The sequence below is a fragment of the Helianthus annuus genome, chromosome 17 (genome assembly GCF_002127325.2).
Source record: "Helianthus annuus cultivar XRQ/B chromosome 17, HanXRQr2.0-SUNRISE, whole genome shotgun sequence".
Taxonomy (NCBI): Eukaryota; Viridiplantae; Streptophyta; class Magnoliopsida; order Asterales; family Asteraceae; genus Helianthus; species Helianthus annuus.
In genome coordinates this window covers 187639440-187656836 of record NC_035449.2, presented here as the reverse complement: position 1 = coordinate 187656836, position 17397 = coordinate 187639440, and the positions used below count along the sequence as shown (strand labels likewise).

At 38.8% G+C, this 17397-nt stretch overlaps 1 protein-coding gene across 1 annotated transcript; it reads left to right on the top strand.

Moving 5' to 3' along the window:
- The first annotated feature begins 2972 nt into the window (after positions 1–2972).
- LOC110918856 lies at positions 2973–5576 on the top strand. The gene has a single exon (XM_022163138.1). It carries the CDS (start codon positions 2973–2975, stop codon positions 5574–5576), a length of 2604 nt encoding a protein of 867 aa, XP_022018830.1.
- Positions 5577–17397: the final 11821 nt, after the last annotated feature.

The window sequence follows — 17397 nt, the reverse complement described above, 5'->3', positions numbered from 1 at the left end:
TTAAATAAATTGACTAAGTGGGCAAATGATGTAATCGAATGCGGAGGAACATTTAACAGCCATTTCAAGGCTGATCCTGTTAGAGTAGAACCGAAACTCTTGCACAGGCAAGCTTCCTTGAGATTTGGAGGGATAGGGTTGATCTCCATCCTTTCCCTATACTGGGCAATATGCTCTTCAGGATCCGTGGTTCCGTCGTAAAGCTTCATGTTCGGAGTCTGAAATCTTTTTGGGATTTCAGCATCACATATAGGATGCACGAACCGAGATATCCTGTGGCTATCCTGGGATACTTTAGGAATTGGTTGCACCACCCCAGGTACACTGGATATCATATCCTTTAATTTCTGAAGCTCCCTAGATAATTCTGACGAGTTGTATCCTGCAAAGATCCAACACTGTTAGTGGTAATAGCATTATTATTATTAGATACGTTACCGGTCGGAGGATTCTGCCCATATCCCGAAACATATCCCGAGCTCCTCACGGTAGACATCCTAACCGAGGAGGGTATCTCAGGAGTAGGATTCTGAGGGAGGCTGGGCACAATATTCCCCCTATTATCCTCAGTATACACGGCTGAACTAAAGTTCAAAGCTCTGGGCTGTAATGGAGTGATGATATCCTCAGCAGGTCTGCTCGAGCCGAACTTCAGGAGTTGTATCTCCCTCAACAGCATCTGGTTTGTTTCTTGTTGCTGCCTCATTTGTTCCTGCACACTCCCAAATAAGGTTAGGATTTCATCATTAGAAGCCAAAATCGGAGCAGATCCCTGAACAGTCCGAGTAGGGATAACGTCCTGAGGTTGCGAAGAAGATTGCATCCTTGGAGGAGGTGGTGGAAGCACTGGACCAGTAGTAGCAGAAGTCATAGCAGACACAGTAGAGGAACTCATGTTTGATCTTGAGGCTATTATGGACAATGTGGCAAAAAGTTTTGAAAACAGAAAACTGATTAGCGATTTGATAAAGATTTTTAGTAAAGAAAGCACCACTTGCCCCACGGTGGGCGCCAAATTGTTTTGGTCAAAAATTACCTAAGCAATTTAATGATCAAATTAGTTAAGTGAGGTAGTGTGCTAGAAAGTGTTGTTGAAAATGTGCTTGCTAAGTTGTTTATGAAAACAGTATTCAGGATACGGCTCAGGATATCGAGCTGTATTATTGATCAAACAATGAGCAGAAAGTAAAGTAAATGACACGAGATGTACGAGGAAAGCCCTTGATCAATCTAGATCGCCGGCATAAAACCTCGGGAGCTGACAATCGCAGCTGCCTTGTTCTTCTATTTCTTTAAATATCAGGATACAGTGCAGGATGTGGTGCGGATCAACTAAGTGTTACAATGAGATTTGAATACAAGTGTTTGTGCGTAGTGGTTGCTAGCAGCTAGAGAGCAAAAGTGTACGGAAGTGTTGGTGAAAAAGTGTGTGCCTTAAACTTGATCCACCACATCTATTTATAGTAAAGATAAACCAACAAACTATCCTAAACTTGCGGGATCCACCGGATATTCCCTCATTGAACGTTGTAGACCTGGTCTCTCGGGCTCAACGTCTCTTCTTCAACAAATTCGTCCGAGTCTTAAGGAGAAGAAGTCCTTTCGACCGTTGGTAAGTCTTAGTCTTCAACCTGCACGTGGTTAATTAACAAATCTCAGGATATTACCCAAGATGTCAGTAATATCCCCTTCCAGCATCCTGGTCACAAGCGAACAAACAAAGGCAGGATATTGGTCAGGATATGTATGCTTAGAAAATGACCCATAACATGAGTAGCTAAACTTTTTATGGTTGCCTAGGGTTGATGAACTAGACAATTTGTTTAAATGAATAACTTTTAGTTTTGAATGAATGTGATGATTTACATGATATAATTTTTGAACCTGATTCTAATTATTTGTGTGTTGGTGTTGATTGGTTTGATAATTTATTTGTTGGTTCCATTGCTCTAGATACTTAGAAATATACTTTAGAGCCGGGAGTCAGTCTAGGTTGTATCTTTCAGTCTAGACCTTGAAGGTGAGAAATCTAATTCAAGTTTAATAATTATTAAAACCAATTAATTAAAATGTGCAATCTTTTCTAGAGGTGAGAAATCTAATCTAGAATTGCTAGGTTATTAGTTGGGCGTTGTTTGGCAGTTTGGGTGGCCGATAACTCGGGTTCATCTGTTTAGTCGCGTCTAGAGTTTCCTAGGGTCTCGGTGTTCTTAGTTATTTCTGCTTCATAATTTGAGGGTTTTAGTAAATAAATTGCTTTATACCTGATAGTTGTGGGACTTGGTGGTCGATAACTCGAGTCAGTCCATTTTAGCACTTCATCACTTGTCATATTGTCAGGTTCGGTTTACCTTCTAGGGGTTTATCGGGTTAGACAGAGTCTTCATTCAGAACCAAGGTTAGGATTTTATTCATGAGTCTAGGGATTCTTGCCTAGGTAACCTATTTTTCTCATACTTGAGTTTCAGTCCAGTCTTTAGTCGCCTGCGCTTGCTGCTGTTTGATCATCTATTTAGTTAAATTCTTTTTTAGTTTAAAAATATTTTTCTCAAAACAAAACCAATTTATTAGGCTAGGGCTCGATAGAGGTTCAGTATCAAGAGTCGCTAGATTGTGTCCACGGTTCGATACTCGGACTTACTTGTTTTACTACTTACGACCGGTACACTTGCCGGTAGTGTGTGGTTTACGGTTTTTCCAATGTTTAAAACTTGTTGAATTTAATTAACACATATTTCACACATCAAGTTTTTGGCGCCGTTGCCGGGGACGCAGTGCGCTTTTGAGGACGAATCGAGTCGGGGATTTAGCCATTTTACTGCTTTTTTAGATTAGTTGTTTGTTTTATTTCTTAGTTAAAAGAAATTAAAAAAAATAGTTGTTTGCTTTCTTAGGATACTTGTTAGTTTTGTGTGCCTAATTGTTTAGCTTGCTTGTTTGTGATTCGTGCCATTCTACTTGCTTTTCAGTATATGCACACACGTTCCTCGGGCCCACCTGATACTTCACCATTCTTTGAGCCCGAATCCGAATTCCACCGTCGCCTACGTCAGCTTAAGTTTAAGGTTCCAAAAGTAGAATTCAATTTAGAACCCGAAGTAGTTATGGGTGATCGTAGGACTGTTGCTGATCACATTAGTGTTGCTCCCACCACCGTTCGCTCGAGCATCACACTTCCTGCTGTAGAGGCGAACAACTGGACCATCCCACCCACCTTGATCAACACCATTACCCATTCAGTCCAGTTCCATGGTTTACGAGACGAGGACCCACATGCTCGTCTGACTAGATTCGGTAGGGTCTGTAGTACTTTCCGCCTTACGGGCGTCACTGAGGAGGCCATTCATCTTCGTTTGTTTCCATTCTCACTCACTGATCAGGCTGCTATCTGGTTGGACTCCCTCCCACAGGGGGCCATCACCACTTGGAATGATCTTCAGTCCAAATTCCTTCAGAAATATTTCCCACCTGCTAAGACAGCTCGTCTTAGAAATCTTATCTACGCATTCACCGAGCAGCCGGGGGAGTCTTTCCACGAGACTTGGGATAGGTTTAAGGCGCTGTTGAACAAGTGCCCACATCATGGGCTTGAGAAGTGGAGAGTTGTGGAGAAATTCTATAATGGAGTTTCTGAAGCGACTAAGAGACTTCTTGACTCCACAGCAGGAGGCAACATGATGAAGACCAAGACAGCTGCTGAGTGTCTTGAGATGATAGAGGATCTAGCCACCAGTACTTACACCGAGCCAGGCTTTGGGGGCGTTACTGCTGCCCCTAAAGGTATTCATACGGTAGATTCTAGTGTAGCTTTAGCCGCCCAGGTCGAATCCTTGACAAAGATGGTCAAGGACATTCAAGTTAAGATTAGCTCTAAATGTGAGGTGTGTAGAGGTGGGCATGAGACGGTAGATTGCCCGGTAGGATCTGAGGAGGAGTTGAGTTTTGTTCAGAACCAGGGACGAGGCCAGGGTTACAATTCTGGATGGCAGCCACGCCAAACCTCGAATTGGCGAAGCGGGAATTCCCCTGGATTCCAACCACGCCAGAGTCTGTTTCAGACCTCTGCTGATGGACAGAACAGTGGAGAGTCTAAATCTGAGTTGAGCGAGTTTTTGAAAAGGAGTGAGGAGAGTCAGAGTAGGACTAACAAACTCCTAGAGTCGATAGTGATGCAGGGTGAGGCTAGACATCAGGAGCAGCTGAAGAAAAACCAGGAGTTTGAGTTGATGTTTAGGAATCAGGGGTCCACCATACAGAGTCTAGAGAGGACCATAGGAGAAATGGCGAGTAGGATGACTGAGAGGCCCGCAGGTACATTCCCTAGCACCACCCAGCTTAACCCTAATGCCCAGTTACATGCCGTGTTCACATGTAGTCGTAGGAGCACAGGAGTTATTGATGAGGGGTTTGAGATAGAGAAGGTGATAGAACCTGAAAGGGTTGTTGAGAAAGAGGTAGACCAAGAAAAGGTAGTTGAGAAGGTGGTTGAACCAGAGGAGAAGAAAGTAGAAGAACCGGTTGAAGTGTATGAGCCCATTCCTCCATACCCTATGAGACTTTTGAACAAGAAGCAAATTGCTCAGTATAATGGGTTTTTGGAGATGATCAAAAAGCTTCACGTAGACATTCCCTTCCTTGAGGCTTTGGCTAAAATGCCTAAATTTGCCAAGTTTCTCAAGGGACTCTTGCTCAATAAGAAGAAAATTGAGGATCTTTCGATTATTACATTGAGTGAGGAATGTCCTGCAGTGATGTCAAACAAACTTCCCACAAAGTTGCCAGATCCGGGAAGTTTCACCATTCCTTGTGAGATAGAGGGTTATGAGTTTAGGACTGCTTTGGCCGACCTAGGAGCTAGTATAAATGTGATGTCGTATTCTGTGTTTAAGAAGCTTCAGCTAGGAGAACCTACCCCGACCTACATGAATGTTCAACTCGCCGATCGTTCAGTGAAATTTCCTAGAGGGATAGTGGAAAACGTGCTAGTGAAAGTAGGCAAGTTTGTGTTTCCTACTGATTTTGTTGTTCTAGACATGGGCGAGGATCCTAGTGGACACTCTTGTGTTTCACTCATCTTAGGTCGTCCATTCCTTTCTACCGCGAAAGCCAAAATAGATGTTCATGGCGGTAAGATAACTCTTGGTGTCACTGATGACACGGTTACATTCCATGTTAATGGAAAGAATGCCGAGAAGGTAGGGACGCCCTCGGTAATTAGGAAAGAGTTAAAGGGAATTGGAGATGTTAGAATGGAGAGTGATAGGAAGAAAGAGAAGCATGTTAGGTTTAAGGAAAAGGTGGAAGTAGTAGAAGGTGTGGTTGAGTTTAAGGATAACTCTTGGAGTTCGGTAGAGGAAGATGAACGGGGAGAGTTTAGTTCGGGAGGTGTAAAGGAAACTAACCGTGGGGATGGTATTTTAGTGTGTAACTCGAGGTATAAATTCCCCACGAGCGAGCATAAATCGAGTTGGTTTGATGGCGACTTTTGGAGAAAGAAGGGTTTCGGTTTGAGTGATTGTTTTAGAGGCCCTGGTGAGAGGTTCAGGGGTGAGTTTGATCTTTATGATCCCCCGTGATTTATGATAACTTGTTGTAGAATTGTATATTTTTTTTGTAATGTTTCGTATTTGTTTTATTTTATTTTGAGTCTTAAGTAGTGTTTTTGAGTCAGTTTTGTGTCGAGTCGGTACTGCTTGGTTTTTTGCTTGTTTTTGTTTATGCAGGTTTGGATATGTACCACCCGTACTCAATCTCCATTCGGGTGATTTCGGAGCTGTACACCAATTTCAAGGAATTTACCAAGTGTACTAGTCAGAGTCAAAGCCGATCGCGACCGAAATGCTATACGATCGAGTCGGATTGGACGAAAGATTTGGAGCATATGTGATGATAAAACCAGCTAAGTCCTTTCCAATTTGCCCTTAGTCTTTTTATTCTTATTTATTTTTAGTCTTTTGAGTCGGTTTCCATCCTACATTGAGGGCAATGTAGAGTTTAAGTGTGGGGATGGGAAACTGTCGTTTAGGTCTTAGTTAGTGAGGTTGTTGCGAGTCCCGGTCCTGTAGCGCGTAGAAAACAAAAACCTTTTCAAAACGTCGGTCAAAAACGGTTTAATTGTCGAATTTACGAGTCGAGAGCGCATGTTTCTTTAAGTTGCGGGATAGTAGGTTGACTGAATCAGTTTTTGGGAGTAAAAGGTTTTGGGATGCCTAGGATAGTGGATGGAGCCGGAGAGTTAATTAGTTATGCAGTGTCGATATCGGTAGCCCTATTTGCCACATGAAAGTGAGATTTGAGCCTTTATATGTTTCATATATATATGATCACTATTTTCGTTTCTTGTGTGTTTACTGACTTGTTGCATCACTTTAGAACTTGTGCGTTTTGATGCAGTTTGAGACCTTCGGTTTGGATTTGACATGGATATGATAGAGGCATTAGGATCACCTTGTTTATGTAGCCTTTGTGTTTGACCCTTACCCTTAGATACCACTTTGATCCTAAAACCATTCGTTTGTTACCCATTGTTGATGTGATAGCCGGATCGTATTGTGTTATTGTTATCTTTATCTTGAAAATGAAAAAAAAAGAAAAAAAGTAAATCAAAAAAAAAAAGAAAAAAAGAAAAAAAATGAGGAACAAGGAAAAATGAATAAAAAAAAGTTGTGGGTCAAAGTGACCAATATTAGCTCTTGTTTCGTGCTTATCCGGTTTATCGTGTGATTATGTGTTTAGCCACTTATTCCAAAAAAAAAAAAAGAACCTAACTTTAGCCCTTACCTACCCAATAAAGCCCTCTTGATCCGTGTTAAATTCTAATATTTAGGTGGAGATCTGATTGACGTACAAGCTTATGATAGTATGTTTCATAGTTCGGGTTTAAGAGTTCACTCGAAATTACATTTTTATTAGCCGAGAGATGAGTGAAATTGTGAGGGATGTTGACATGGCATAATTGATTGCTTGAAGGTAAGAAAAACTTGATTAGGCAGGCCCGTTTTCATTTAAATATTATGATTCGTCAACCTTTTGAACGTTGTAAGCCTTGCGAAACCGATGTGTTTGATGATTTTGTAGTTCGCGTTATAATTTGTTTGAGACTTGCGTTATTGTTAAGTGTTTAAGTTGGACATGGTGCTTGGGATTTTGCTTAGGGACAAGCAAAAGGTAAAGTGTGGGGATATTTGATAAGCTTTAAAATATACATATTTTTGTATAATATTTCCTACACTTTTGAGTAACTTTAGAGTAAATTTTTATTAAATTTCACTCCTATTTGTTTCATAATAGAATTTTTAGAGGTTTAAAGAAAAGTGTCGAAGAATTCTAATGAAAACAAAGTCATAATTATGCTTTAGTGAATTGTTGAATGCTATTAATTTCATGATAAGAAATTTATTTGATATTTGTTTATATGCATCGTAGGAGATCAAAAAAAAATTTGAAGGAATCATAAATGCAAAACGATGAATGTAGCTGCTCTTTATTGTGAGGCTTTATTATACACACAAAATACCAAGTTTGCCCTTAATGAAATATTATAATTACACAATGATGCCATCAATGGAGCATGATGGGCCAGAATCGAGAAACTTGGGATTTGAGTCCAAGTTAAATTGTTATGGCTCAACTTGTATATACACATCGCAAAAAGGAAAAAAAAACCCTACGGCTAAACGAATTATAAAAGGGGAAGCAATTATATTTTGACGGCAGCAAGGAAAAAAAGATTGAGGGTTCCTATATTATTGTTTTCGAAGTCAGTGGAGGATTGGCTATTTTTCTTTTCGAGAACATTAGTTGGGATCACAGAAGGCATAAAGAGGAGGCTGTTTCTTTTGGAGCAAGAAAGAAGGAATATTCCGTTCGAGTTTGGAGCATTACGGGTTTGATATTGCGCTTATTTTTCTAATCCTTTGCATTGAAACCATGTTTTGTTTGATTTTCAGAATTGAATTTGTTATGCTTTTGATCAATATGAGTAGCTAAACTTTTTATGGTTGCCTAGGGTTGATGAACTAGACAATTTGTTTAAATGAATAACTTTTAGTTTTGAATGAATGTGATGATTTACATGATATAATTTTTGAACCTGATTCTAATTATTTGTGTGTTGGTGTTGATTGGTTTGATAATTTATTTGTTGGTTCCATTGCTCTAGATACTTAGAAATATACTTTAGAGCCGGGAGTCAGTCTAGGTTGTATCTTTCAGTCTAGACCTTGAAGGTGAGAAATCTAATTCAAGTTTAATAACTATTAAAACCAATTAATTAAAATGTGCAATCTTTTCTAGAGGTGAGAAATCTAATCTAGAATTGCTAGGTTATTAGCTGGGCGTTGTTTGGCAGTTTGGGTGGCCGATAACTCGGGTTCATCTGTTTATTCGCGTCTAGAGTTTCCTAGGGTCTCGGTGTTCTTAGTTATTTCTGCTTCATAATTTGAGGGTTTTAGTAAATAAATTGCTTTATACCTGATAGTTGTGGGACTTGGTGGTCGATAACTCGAGTCAGTCCATTTTAGCACTTCATCACTTGTCATATTGTCAGGTTCGGTTTACCTTCTAGGGGTTTATCGGGTTAGACAGAGTCTTCATTCAGAACCAAGGTTAGGATTTTATTCATGAGTCTAGGGATTCTTGCCTAGGTAACCTATTTTTCTCATACTTGAGTTTCAGTCCAGTCTTTAGTCGCCCGCGCTTGCTGCTGTTTGATCATCTATTTAGTTAAATTCCTTTTTAGTTTAAAAATATTTTTCTCAAAACAAAACCAATTTATTAGGCTAGGGCTCGATAGAGGTTCAGTATCAAGAGTCGCTAGATTGTGTCCACGGTTCGATACTCGGACTTACTTGTTTTACTACTTACGACCGGTACACTTGCCGGTAGTGTGTGGTTTACGGTTTTTCCAATTTTTAAAACTTGTTGAATTTAATTAACACATATTTCACACATCAGTATTCGTGCCGCGCAGAGAGAAGCTCTCAAAGAAAGGAATATTGAGGACGAGTATCTCCGTGGGATGGAGAAGCAGTTGGTACCAAACGAGGAAGGAACTTTATGCTTCATGAGACGAATTTGGGTTCCTCTGTTTGGTGGATTGAGAAAGGTCATTTTCGATGAAGCTCACAAGTTGCGGTACTCGATCCATCCAGGAGCAGATAAAATGTACCAAGACCTCAAGGATTTCTACTGGTGGCCTAGGATAAAAGGCGATGTTGCAGTATATGTTAGCAAGTGTTTAACGTGCGCCAAGGTAAAAGTCAAATACCAAATGCCTTCAGGTCTTCTACAGCAACCTGAAATACCCAAATGGAAATGGGAACAGATTTCAATGGATTTCATAACGAAACTGCCAAGGACGCCCAAAGGTCACGATACGATTTGGGTAATAGTAGACCGTTTAACGAAATCTGTGCACTTCTTGCCAATCAGGGAAAAAGATAACACGAGTAAACTAGCTGAGATATACATGAGAGAGATCGTTGCATGACATGGAGTGCCTCTCTCAATCATCTCTGATAGGGATGGAAGATTTGTGTCAAGGATTTGGCAGTCGTTTCAAGAAGCATTTGGTTCTCAGCTGAATCTAAGTACAGCTTTTCACCCACAAACAGATGGACAGAGTGAACGAACGATTCAGACATTAGAAGACATGCTGTGAGCTTGCGTAATGGATTTAGGTGGAAGTTGGGATACTCACCTACCATTGGTCGAATTTTCATACAATAACAGTTATTATGCAAGTATACAAGCCGCACCATTCGAAGCTCTTTATGGACGCAAATGTTGATCACCGATTTATTGGGCTGACGCGGGTGATAGACAACTGGTTGGTCCGGAATTGGTCCAAGAGACGACAGACAAGATTGCACAGATCCTAGAGCGCATCAAAGTGGCTCGAAATCGACAAAAGTGTTATGCGGACCGAAGAAGGAAACCTCTGGAATTCGAGGTGGGAGATATGGGTTTACTGAAGGTTTCACCCTGGAAGGGTGTGGCACGCTTTGGAAAGCGTGGGAAGCTGAATCCACGTTACATTGGTCCATTCAAAATTCTGAAGAGGGTTGGTTTGGTAGCATACAAGTTAGACCTACCTGCTGAACTTAATGGTGTTCATGATACATTCCATGTATCAAACCTGAAGAAGAGTCCAACTCAAGAGACAGTTGTCATTCCTGCCGACGAAGTTCATATTGACGACACGCTCCACTTTGTCGAAGAACCAGTTGAGGTTACTGATTGGAAGATTAACAAGACACGCAGAAGTAGTGTCAAGCTCGTCAAAGTTCGATGGAATGCACGATACGGCCCAGAATTCACGTGGGAACGTGAGGATCGTATGAAAGAGAAGTACCCCCATTTGTTTCCCAAGACCCCTACAACTAGAAGCAGAACCTAAAATTTCGGGACGAAATTTTCATAACGGGGGGAGAATGTGACAACCCTCACAATCACAGGTATCCGTACACTTAATTAATAATTAATTTGTGCTTAATGATTGTGCTTGATTACAACTGTGATTAAACTGCTTTCTGTTTTCTGTTACATACATACATATGCATCACATTTCATATTGTCACTTCATTTATTTCATACAAACATTAGTGACAAACTTGATGCACAAAGCACAGTGAGCGGATAACCCAGAAAACATGCTGACAATGCCAGCACCTAGACAGACAATGTTTTTGAGGCCAGTGTGAGCCAGAGATAGAATACTACACTAGTAGGGAGTGTAGGGAAGTGAGGACCATAAAACTGCGTCACTAGGTGATAGTTATAGTGCTGGGAAGTGCCTAAAACACACTTTAAATGCATAATTCTGCACTTAATAAACAAAATTTAGCATTTAACTATGCTAGTAAAGTGCAAAAACTTGGCAAAATAGTCCTAGATACTTTCCAAGGTGTTGGGAATTAAATGTGTCACATAAAGTAACATAAAAGACACTTTATGGATTTATTTAGCACTTTAACGGACAACACCCAACCGAACAACCGGACTTTACCCGGAACACAAAAATATTGCCAAACGCATTGTTTTTATTTTTCTGAGCAAGTTAGGGTCCCCGAACACCCTAACACACTATATAATTAATAACACACCTTAACACACTAACTAAACATTTGAATTCTAACTAAACATGTAACTAACCATTGAAACCCAACCCTATACCCCCCTTGGGCGACGGTCACAATGGGTGACCCATCCGTTGATTTCTTTTATTATTTTATTTGATTGTGTTGGTAAATAAGAAGCACATTACACAAAGGTTAAGAGGTGAACTTGGTTTATAAATTAGCACTTAGGATCATGAACATTCTTATCTTCACCACCAAAACAACACTCATCTCTCTCTCTCTCCTTTCTCTTGTTTGGCCGACCCCCACACCACACACCACCACCATCATTAAAGCTTCATCTTCCAATCTACATACATCCAAAGGTGCTAGAGATCATACAAGCAAGCTTGGTGTGTTCGGAAGCTCAAGGACCGCTCTCATTTTCTTTTATCCATCACTTTTACACTCTTAAACTCCCCTAGCCTTGTGCTAGTGGTAAGTGTCTTAGATCTTCATTCTCTTCTTGATTTTGATGGTTAATAGTTAAAAGAATGATCAAAAGATAAGAACTCTAAAGAAACATAAACAAGTCTTGGAACATAAACTAACTAGTGATGAAGTAGTGTTATAATGATGAAGAAATCATGTTATTCATGTGTTGTTATGATTTTTGTTTGTTGTTTGCTAGTAAAAATGATATGGATCATCATATGGACTTGCTAGATCATGCTTAAAAACATGAACTAGCAAGATGGAAAAATTAAGAATGTTGTGGATGATGGAATCATCCACACATAAACTATGAACTTGAATAAATGGGTATTTTCTTGAAAAATAAAGATCAAAGTAAGTTATAATCTTGTAGATCTAAAGATCCATGAGTGGTTTTTCGAAAGAACCAAGTGAAAAGTATGAGTTTTGTTAAAACTTGGATCTTACATAAACTTGACACATTTTTAGTGGATAAACAAGTGTAGAAACACTTGTGTAATAAGAAAATTTCACAAAGAAATATTTTTTGAAAATATGATAAGAAGTTGTAAATATTCAAACTCTTTAAAAATAAAGTTTTTAAAGAACCAATCACATTTTGGAAGGTAACAAGACTTACTAAGTGTGCTAGTAAGTTACTACATGTTTTTATAAATATTCAAGTTCATGAGTTTATAGTTTATGCTTGTTTTGACAAAGTCTGATAAATAGAGGTTGTATGTTGTTGAGTGAGAATTGATTGAATGAATTTTTGAAAAGAAAATGATATGCTAGTAAGCATGGACACCTCCATTTACAAAGGAAACTCTGGCGAAATTTTTCTAAAATCTCAACACTTAGAAAATATTTTTCTAACAAGTGTTACAGATATATTTTTAACTTGGTTTTCAAAATAAACTTCGCCATGATTTTTTTTACAAAATACTAAGTGCCGGAGGTTGATTTTCGTAAATAAAATTTGATAAATATATATTTAGAATATATATTTTATACTAAAACTCTTGTGTGATTATTTGTTTATTTTGTGAACTAGTTATATTATTTTTAGGGTAAAATAATATAACTATTATATGCCATAAAATTACGACTCCAAAATAATACCCAAAACTCTCACGAAATAAATATTTAAGTTACGCATTTATTAATGCAACGCGAACGCTAAAACGTAACTTATGTAATATTCCAGAAAAAAAATACTTTCATACTTATATTTTTGGTAAAATATTATTTTGGAAAATTTATGAAGAAAAATATAATATTTTTGGGAAAAATATATATATTTTGGAATTAAGATGTTTTAGATAAATAATTTAAATATATTTTTCTAAGTGGGACTTAAAAATATATTTTTTCGAAAATTACAAGTGTACATGTATAAATACCCCCATCCTTGGGAAGGAAATACACATATAAAATACCTAAGATGTGTGGATACGAAATAGTTGCCTAACTATTTTTCCTAAATATAAAAGTTAAGTTAAAATAATTATTATTATTTTAACAAGTATAATATCAAAGTAACGCAACTCAAAACACTAAACCCTAAACCAAGGCACGACCCGTTCGTCTAATAGACATTAGTACGTGTAGGTCGTCACGCAGCAGATCGAGTTTGAGATAGACGTTACGGGATACGCACTTCTGTGAGTTCATGTTCCCCCTTTTCTCTTTAATGTTTTCAGTTTTATACTTCGGGGGTGAAATACATGCGACAATTATTACAAACATTTATTTACATGGTATGGTTAGCATAGGGAGGGTTTACTACTAGATCATGTGAGGGGTGGGTACAACACTTAAGGCCATTAATCCTCGTTGTTAGGACCGAGAGACACAAGAGTGATAGATCTATTTGGGTGTAGCGAGCCCACACCCGTGAGGCCGTGGCGGCCCATAGAGGTGAATTTGTCTTACAGCCGAAGCCCGGTAACAAATTTGCTAGGTTTGAGTTTTCCTGCACCTCTTCACACATACCAGTGGCTTTGCAACCCATTGGTGATCTCTTTTTCCTTTTTGCTACATACCAGGGACTTTTATTCATACATGAAAGGTTTATACATACTCACTTTTACATGAACTCGCTCAACTTTTGTTGATTTTTCAAACTACATATATTTCAGGAAATTAGTGGATCTGGCGAAGTATGCAATCGTGTCAAGCTGCGTAGGGAATAATGATGTCATCCAGGTTTAGGAGGTGTGACCCTTGCCTGGACGGGTTACAAATCTTAAACCATGTTTTTAGTCAAGTCTTTTGTGGTGTCATATGAACATGTTTTAATTATGTCGTGGTTGTATTTTGTTTTATGTGTCGACTTTTAAAACAATGATGTTGTGGTAACTTTTAAAACTTAATGAATGGATGACTATCATGTTTTTTATTTCATATAGCATTGTTATGATTGTGTTATGGTATTAAGAAGTCACACCAAATAAACCCACGCTTCCGCAAAAGCCAAGGTGTGGCACTTTAAGATCCCGGTTCCATACAACAGTAGTACCGTTAGAAATCCATTCCTAGTTAAACTGGATTCAAGCCTAGGTAGTCATTAATCTCTATTGAATTAAACCTTAGTTCTTGTTCTTGTCGCAGTCTAGTTTTATTTTAATTCCAATTATACGATTTTTGTCACCCCCCCCCCCAAAACACAAAATTAGTTAAGTCAGTGTCAGTCTAAATAAAGTCTTTAACGTAGTTAATTAGAGTCCTTGTGGGTTCGACATCCGGACTTGCTTTTCTTTACTAGAGTCGAGCGGTTCACTTGCCGGTGAGTAGTTTAGTCAAGTTAGAGAGTCTAGATTATTATTACTTGAGTCTAGATTTAGGTTATTTTAGTTTATTTTTATTGAACTACTTATTACTTGAGTCTAAATTTAGGTTATTTTAGTTTATTTTTATTGAACTACTAAATTTAGGTCGTTGCCGGGGGCTCTTGGAAATTGCGTTAATTACTTTGTTTGGATTTCATTTGACATCTATACATGCTTTTTGTGTGTTTTTGAGTCGTAGGAGTCCAAGTAATTTTAGTGTCTTTTTATTTTAGAGTCTTTTGTTAGAGTCGTTTTACTTGTTTGTTCTTGATTTTGCAATACATCAAATATCCCCACACTTGGTGGGGCGGAAATCAGGTGAGAATAAAACGAACTAGATTGAGTTGTTCATTCTTATGTGTCGGGTGGAGAATCAGGAGATGGATTTAGCTACAGTGTTGGCGGATTCTTTCAGCAGGGGGCGTAGAGGTGGTCATCGAGCTGCGTTGGCTATGGGCCCATATATCACTCGTATTGCATTGAGTTTGGGGGTGTTTGTTAGTGCATGCATCTGTCAACTTCGTCTTGTATCGAGTCTTAGTCTTAGAATGTTAGATTAGGGCACGTTTTACGAGAAAATAGGAGTGTATATGTGTATTAGCTTGTGATTTCGCTCATAGGGCCTTTAGGAGGAGGTTTCGCTTATATGAACCATAGGGTTTCGCTTTTATGGACATCATGTCCATATGAGCGAAATCGCGGCACTATATATATGTTACATGAGCGAAATCAGTAAGTGTGTGTTCTTGTTTTCCATACCGAGGTGCTGCCGGTGTGAGATTTGGCTGTAAACGCTGTTATATCAATCGAAAGCGTGTTTAAAGTGAAGATCTAGTTGTTTCTACGTTGGTTACTTGTTTTCCGCACCTGTAACTGATCAAGACTCCTCTAAAAGACTCGTTCGGGTCAGAATACGATCCTACAAGTGGTATCAGAGCTTCAGGAGGAGGAGTTCTACAGAGATTTGCTGGATTTCATCATAAATTCTTACTTCTACACCTTCTTTCATCATTTCAGAAAGATTTACTGGTCGAAATTCGCTCAAAATTTCACAGACTGTGTGTTATTGGATATAGAAAAATCCCTGAAAGATTGACACTAAAATACAGACTAAAAATGGACCATATTACCCTCCGATCAGGTTTCGCTCATAGGGACACATCATAAACCGGATTTCGCTTTTGTGTCACCCCTAAGCTCCTGATTTCGCTTTTGTGTCACCCCTAAGCTCCTGATTTCGCTTTTGTGTCACCCCTAAGCTCCTAATTTCGCTTTTATGTCACCCCTAAGCTCCTGATTTCGCTTTTGTGTCACCAAGAAACCCTGATTTCGCTTTTAGGACACTCAAGATAACCTGATTTCGCTTTTGTGTCACCAAGAAACCCTGATTTCGCTTTTAGGACACTCAAGAAACCCGGATTTCGCTTATAGGTCACCCAAGAAACCCTAATTTCGCTCATAAGGACTTCCAAGAAATCTAATTTCGCTTTTGTGGTCATACTTAACCCTAATTTCGCTCCAAGGGTCATCAGAAACCCTGATTTCGCTTTTAAGGTCTTCCAAGAGTCCCTGATTTTGCTCATAAGTACCTGTGTTTGAATAACGTGCATTGAAAAATGGATACTGAGTTCTACAACGCTTTTTCTACAACTCCGACTAGTCCATCCGACATTACTAAGACCATGACAATGGAGAATGAAACCGGAACAATGCAAAAACCCCCGAAACTTATGGGAATTGAAGATTATCATGGATGGAAGAAACGGTTTGAGAATTGGGTTCAGGCGAATCATCTAAAAGCTTGGGAGAGCATCGAAACTGAATATGAGAGGCCAAAGAATTCAGTGGGAGTTGGTAAAATCATTTCAGAGTTCACTGAGCAAGAGAGAGAAAGTTACAAAGCAGAAAAAATGATGATCAATCTGTTACAACAAGCTGTTAAAGAGGATATATTTGTGTTGCTTCAACAGGATGAAAATGCTTATTCTATCTGGGAAGCTCTTAAAAAGAAATTTAAGGAAAGTACTGAAATGCTACAAAGTAAAGCAGCTTTGTTGAAAAAGGAGTTTGAACTGTTTACGTGCATGCCTGGTGAAACAACAAAGACTCTTATTGAAAGATATTGTCATCTTGTACGCACCATGTCACAGTTGAAGATTACAAAAACTCTAGCAGAATGGGTTGAAAAGCTTGCAGACGCGTTACCACAAAAGGAATGGGGTACATATCTGATGATATTGAAGAATTCCGGACAGTTTAGCAGGTTATCGATTGCACCGTTTATTGAGAAGCTGGAGGCACAGGATCTAGAGCAGCAGAAAATTGCTAGAATGAACAGTTCAACTCATCAACAAGATATTAAATTGTACTATAAAGGAAATGTTCAAACAGTTGAAGCGAGTCCAAAAATTCAAACAACTTTTAGTGCAGGAAACACATCCGGAACATCTAGTCCAAGCTCAGTCAACACTAGTGGCTTTTCAAATGTGAATCCTCCAAGTGTTCAAAGTGCATCTGCTGGAAATGGTCATCTAATTCAGTGCAATGTGGCTTTACATCTTCAAAATGGATAAAATTTTTCTGAAGAGGTTGTAAAGAAACATATGGGATTATTGGTCACTGCATTAGAGTCTTATGAAGGGTTGATTACCGGAAGAATTGGTAATCCGATGCTCACAAAGGAAGATTATGACCAAATCGATGCAGAGGAGCTGGAACTGATGGATATTAAATGGGCCTTAGCTAGTGTTTTAAGGAGAGCAGAAAAGTTTAGATTGATTACAGGAAGAAATGACTTCTTGGATGCAAATCTTTCTAATTTAGGATTTGATAAATCTAAAGTTGTCTGTTTTCGTTCTGAAGGTTTTAGCTGGGACAAGTTTATTCCAGCTGATTCAAATGTTCAAGCGTTTATTGCACATATTGTTCGAAAGCCAAAAGTGTTGAAGGAATGGATAGATGTGTTATCTGATGATGAGAAAAGTGAAGATGAAGGATCTGTTTCATCCGAAAACAGTTCATCAGAAACAAGT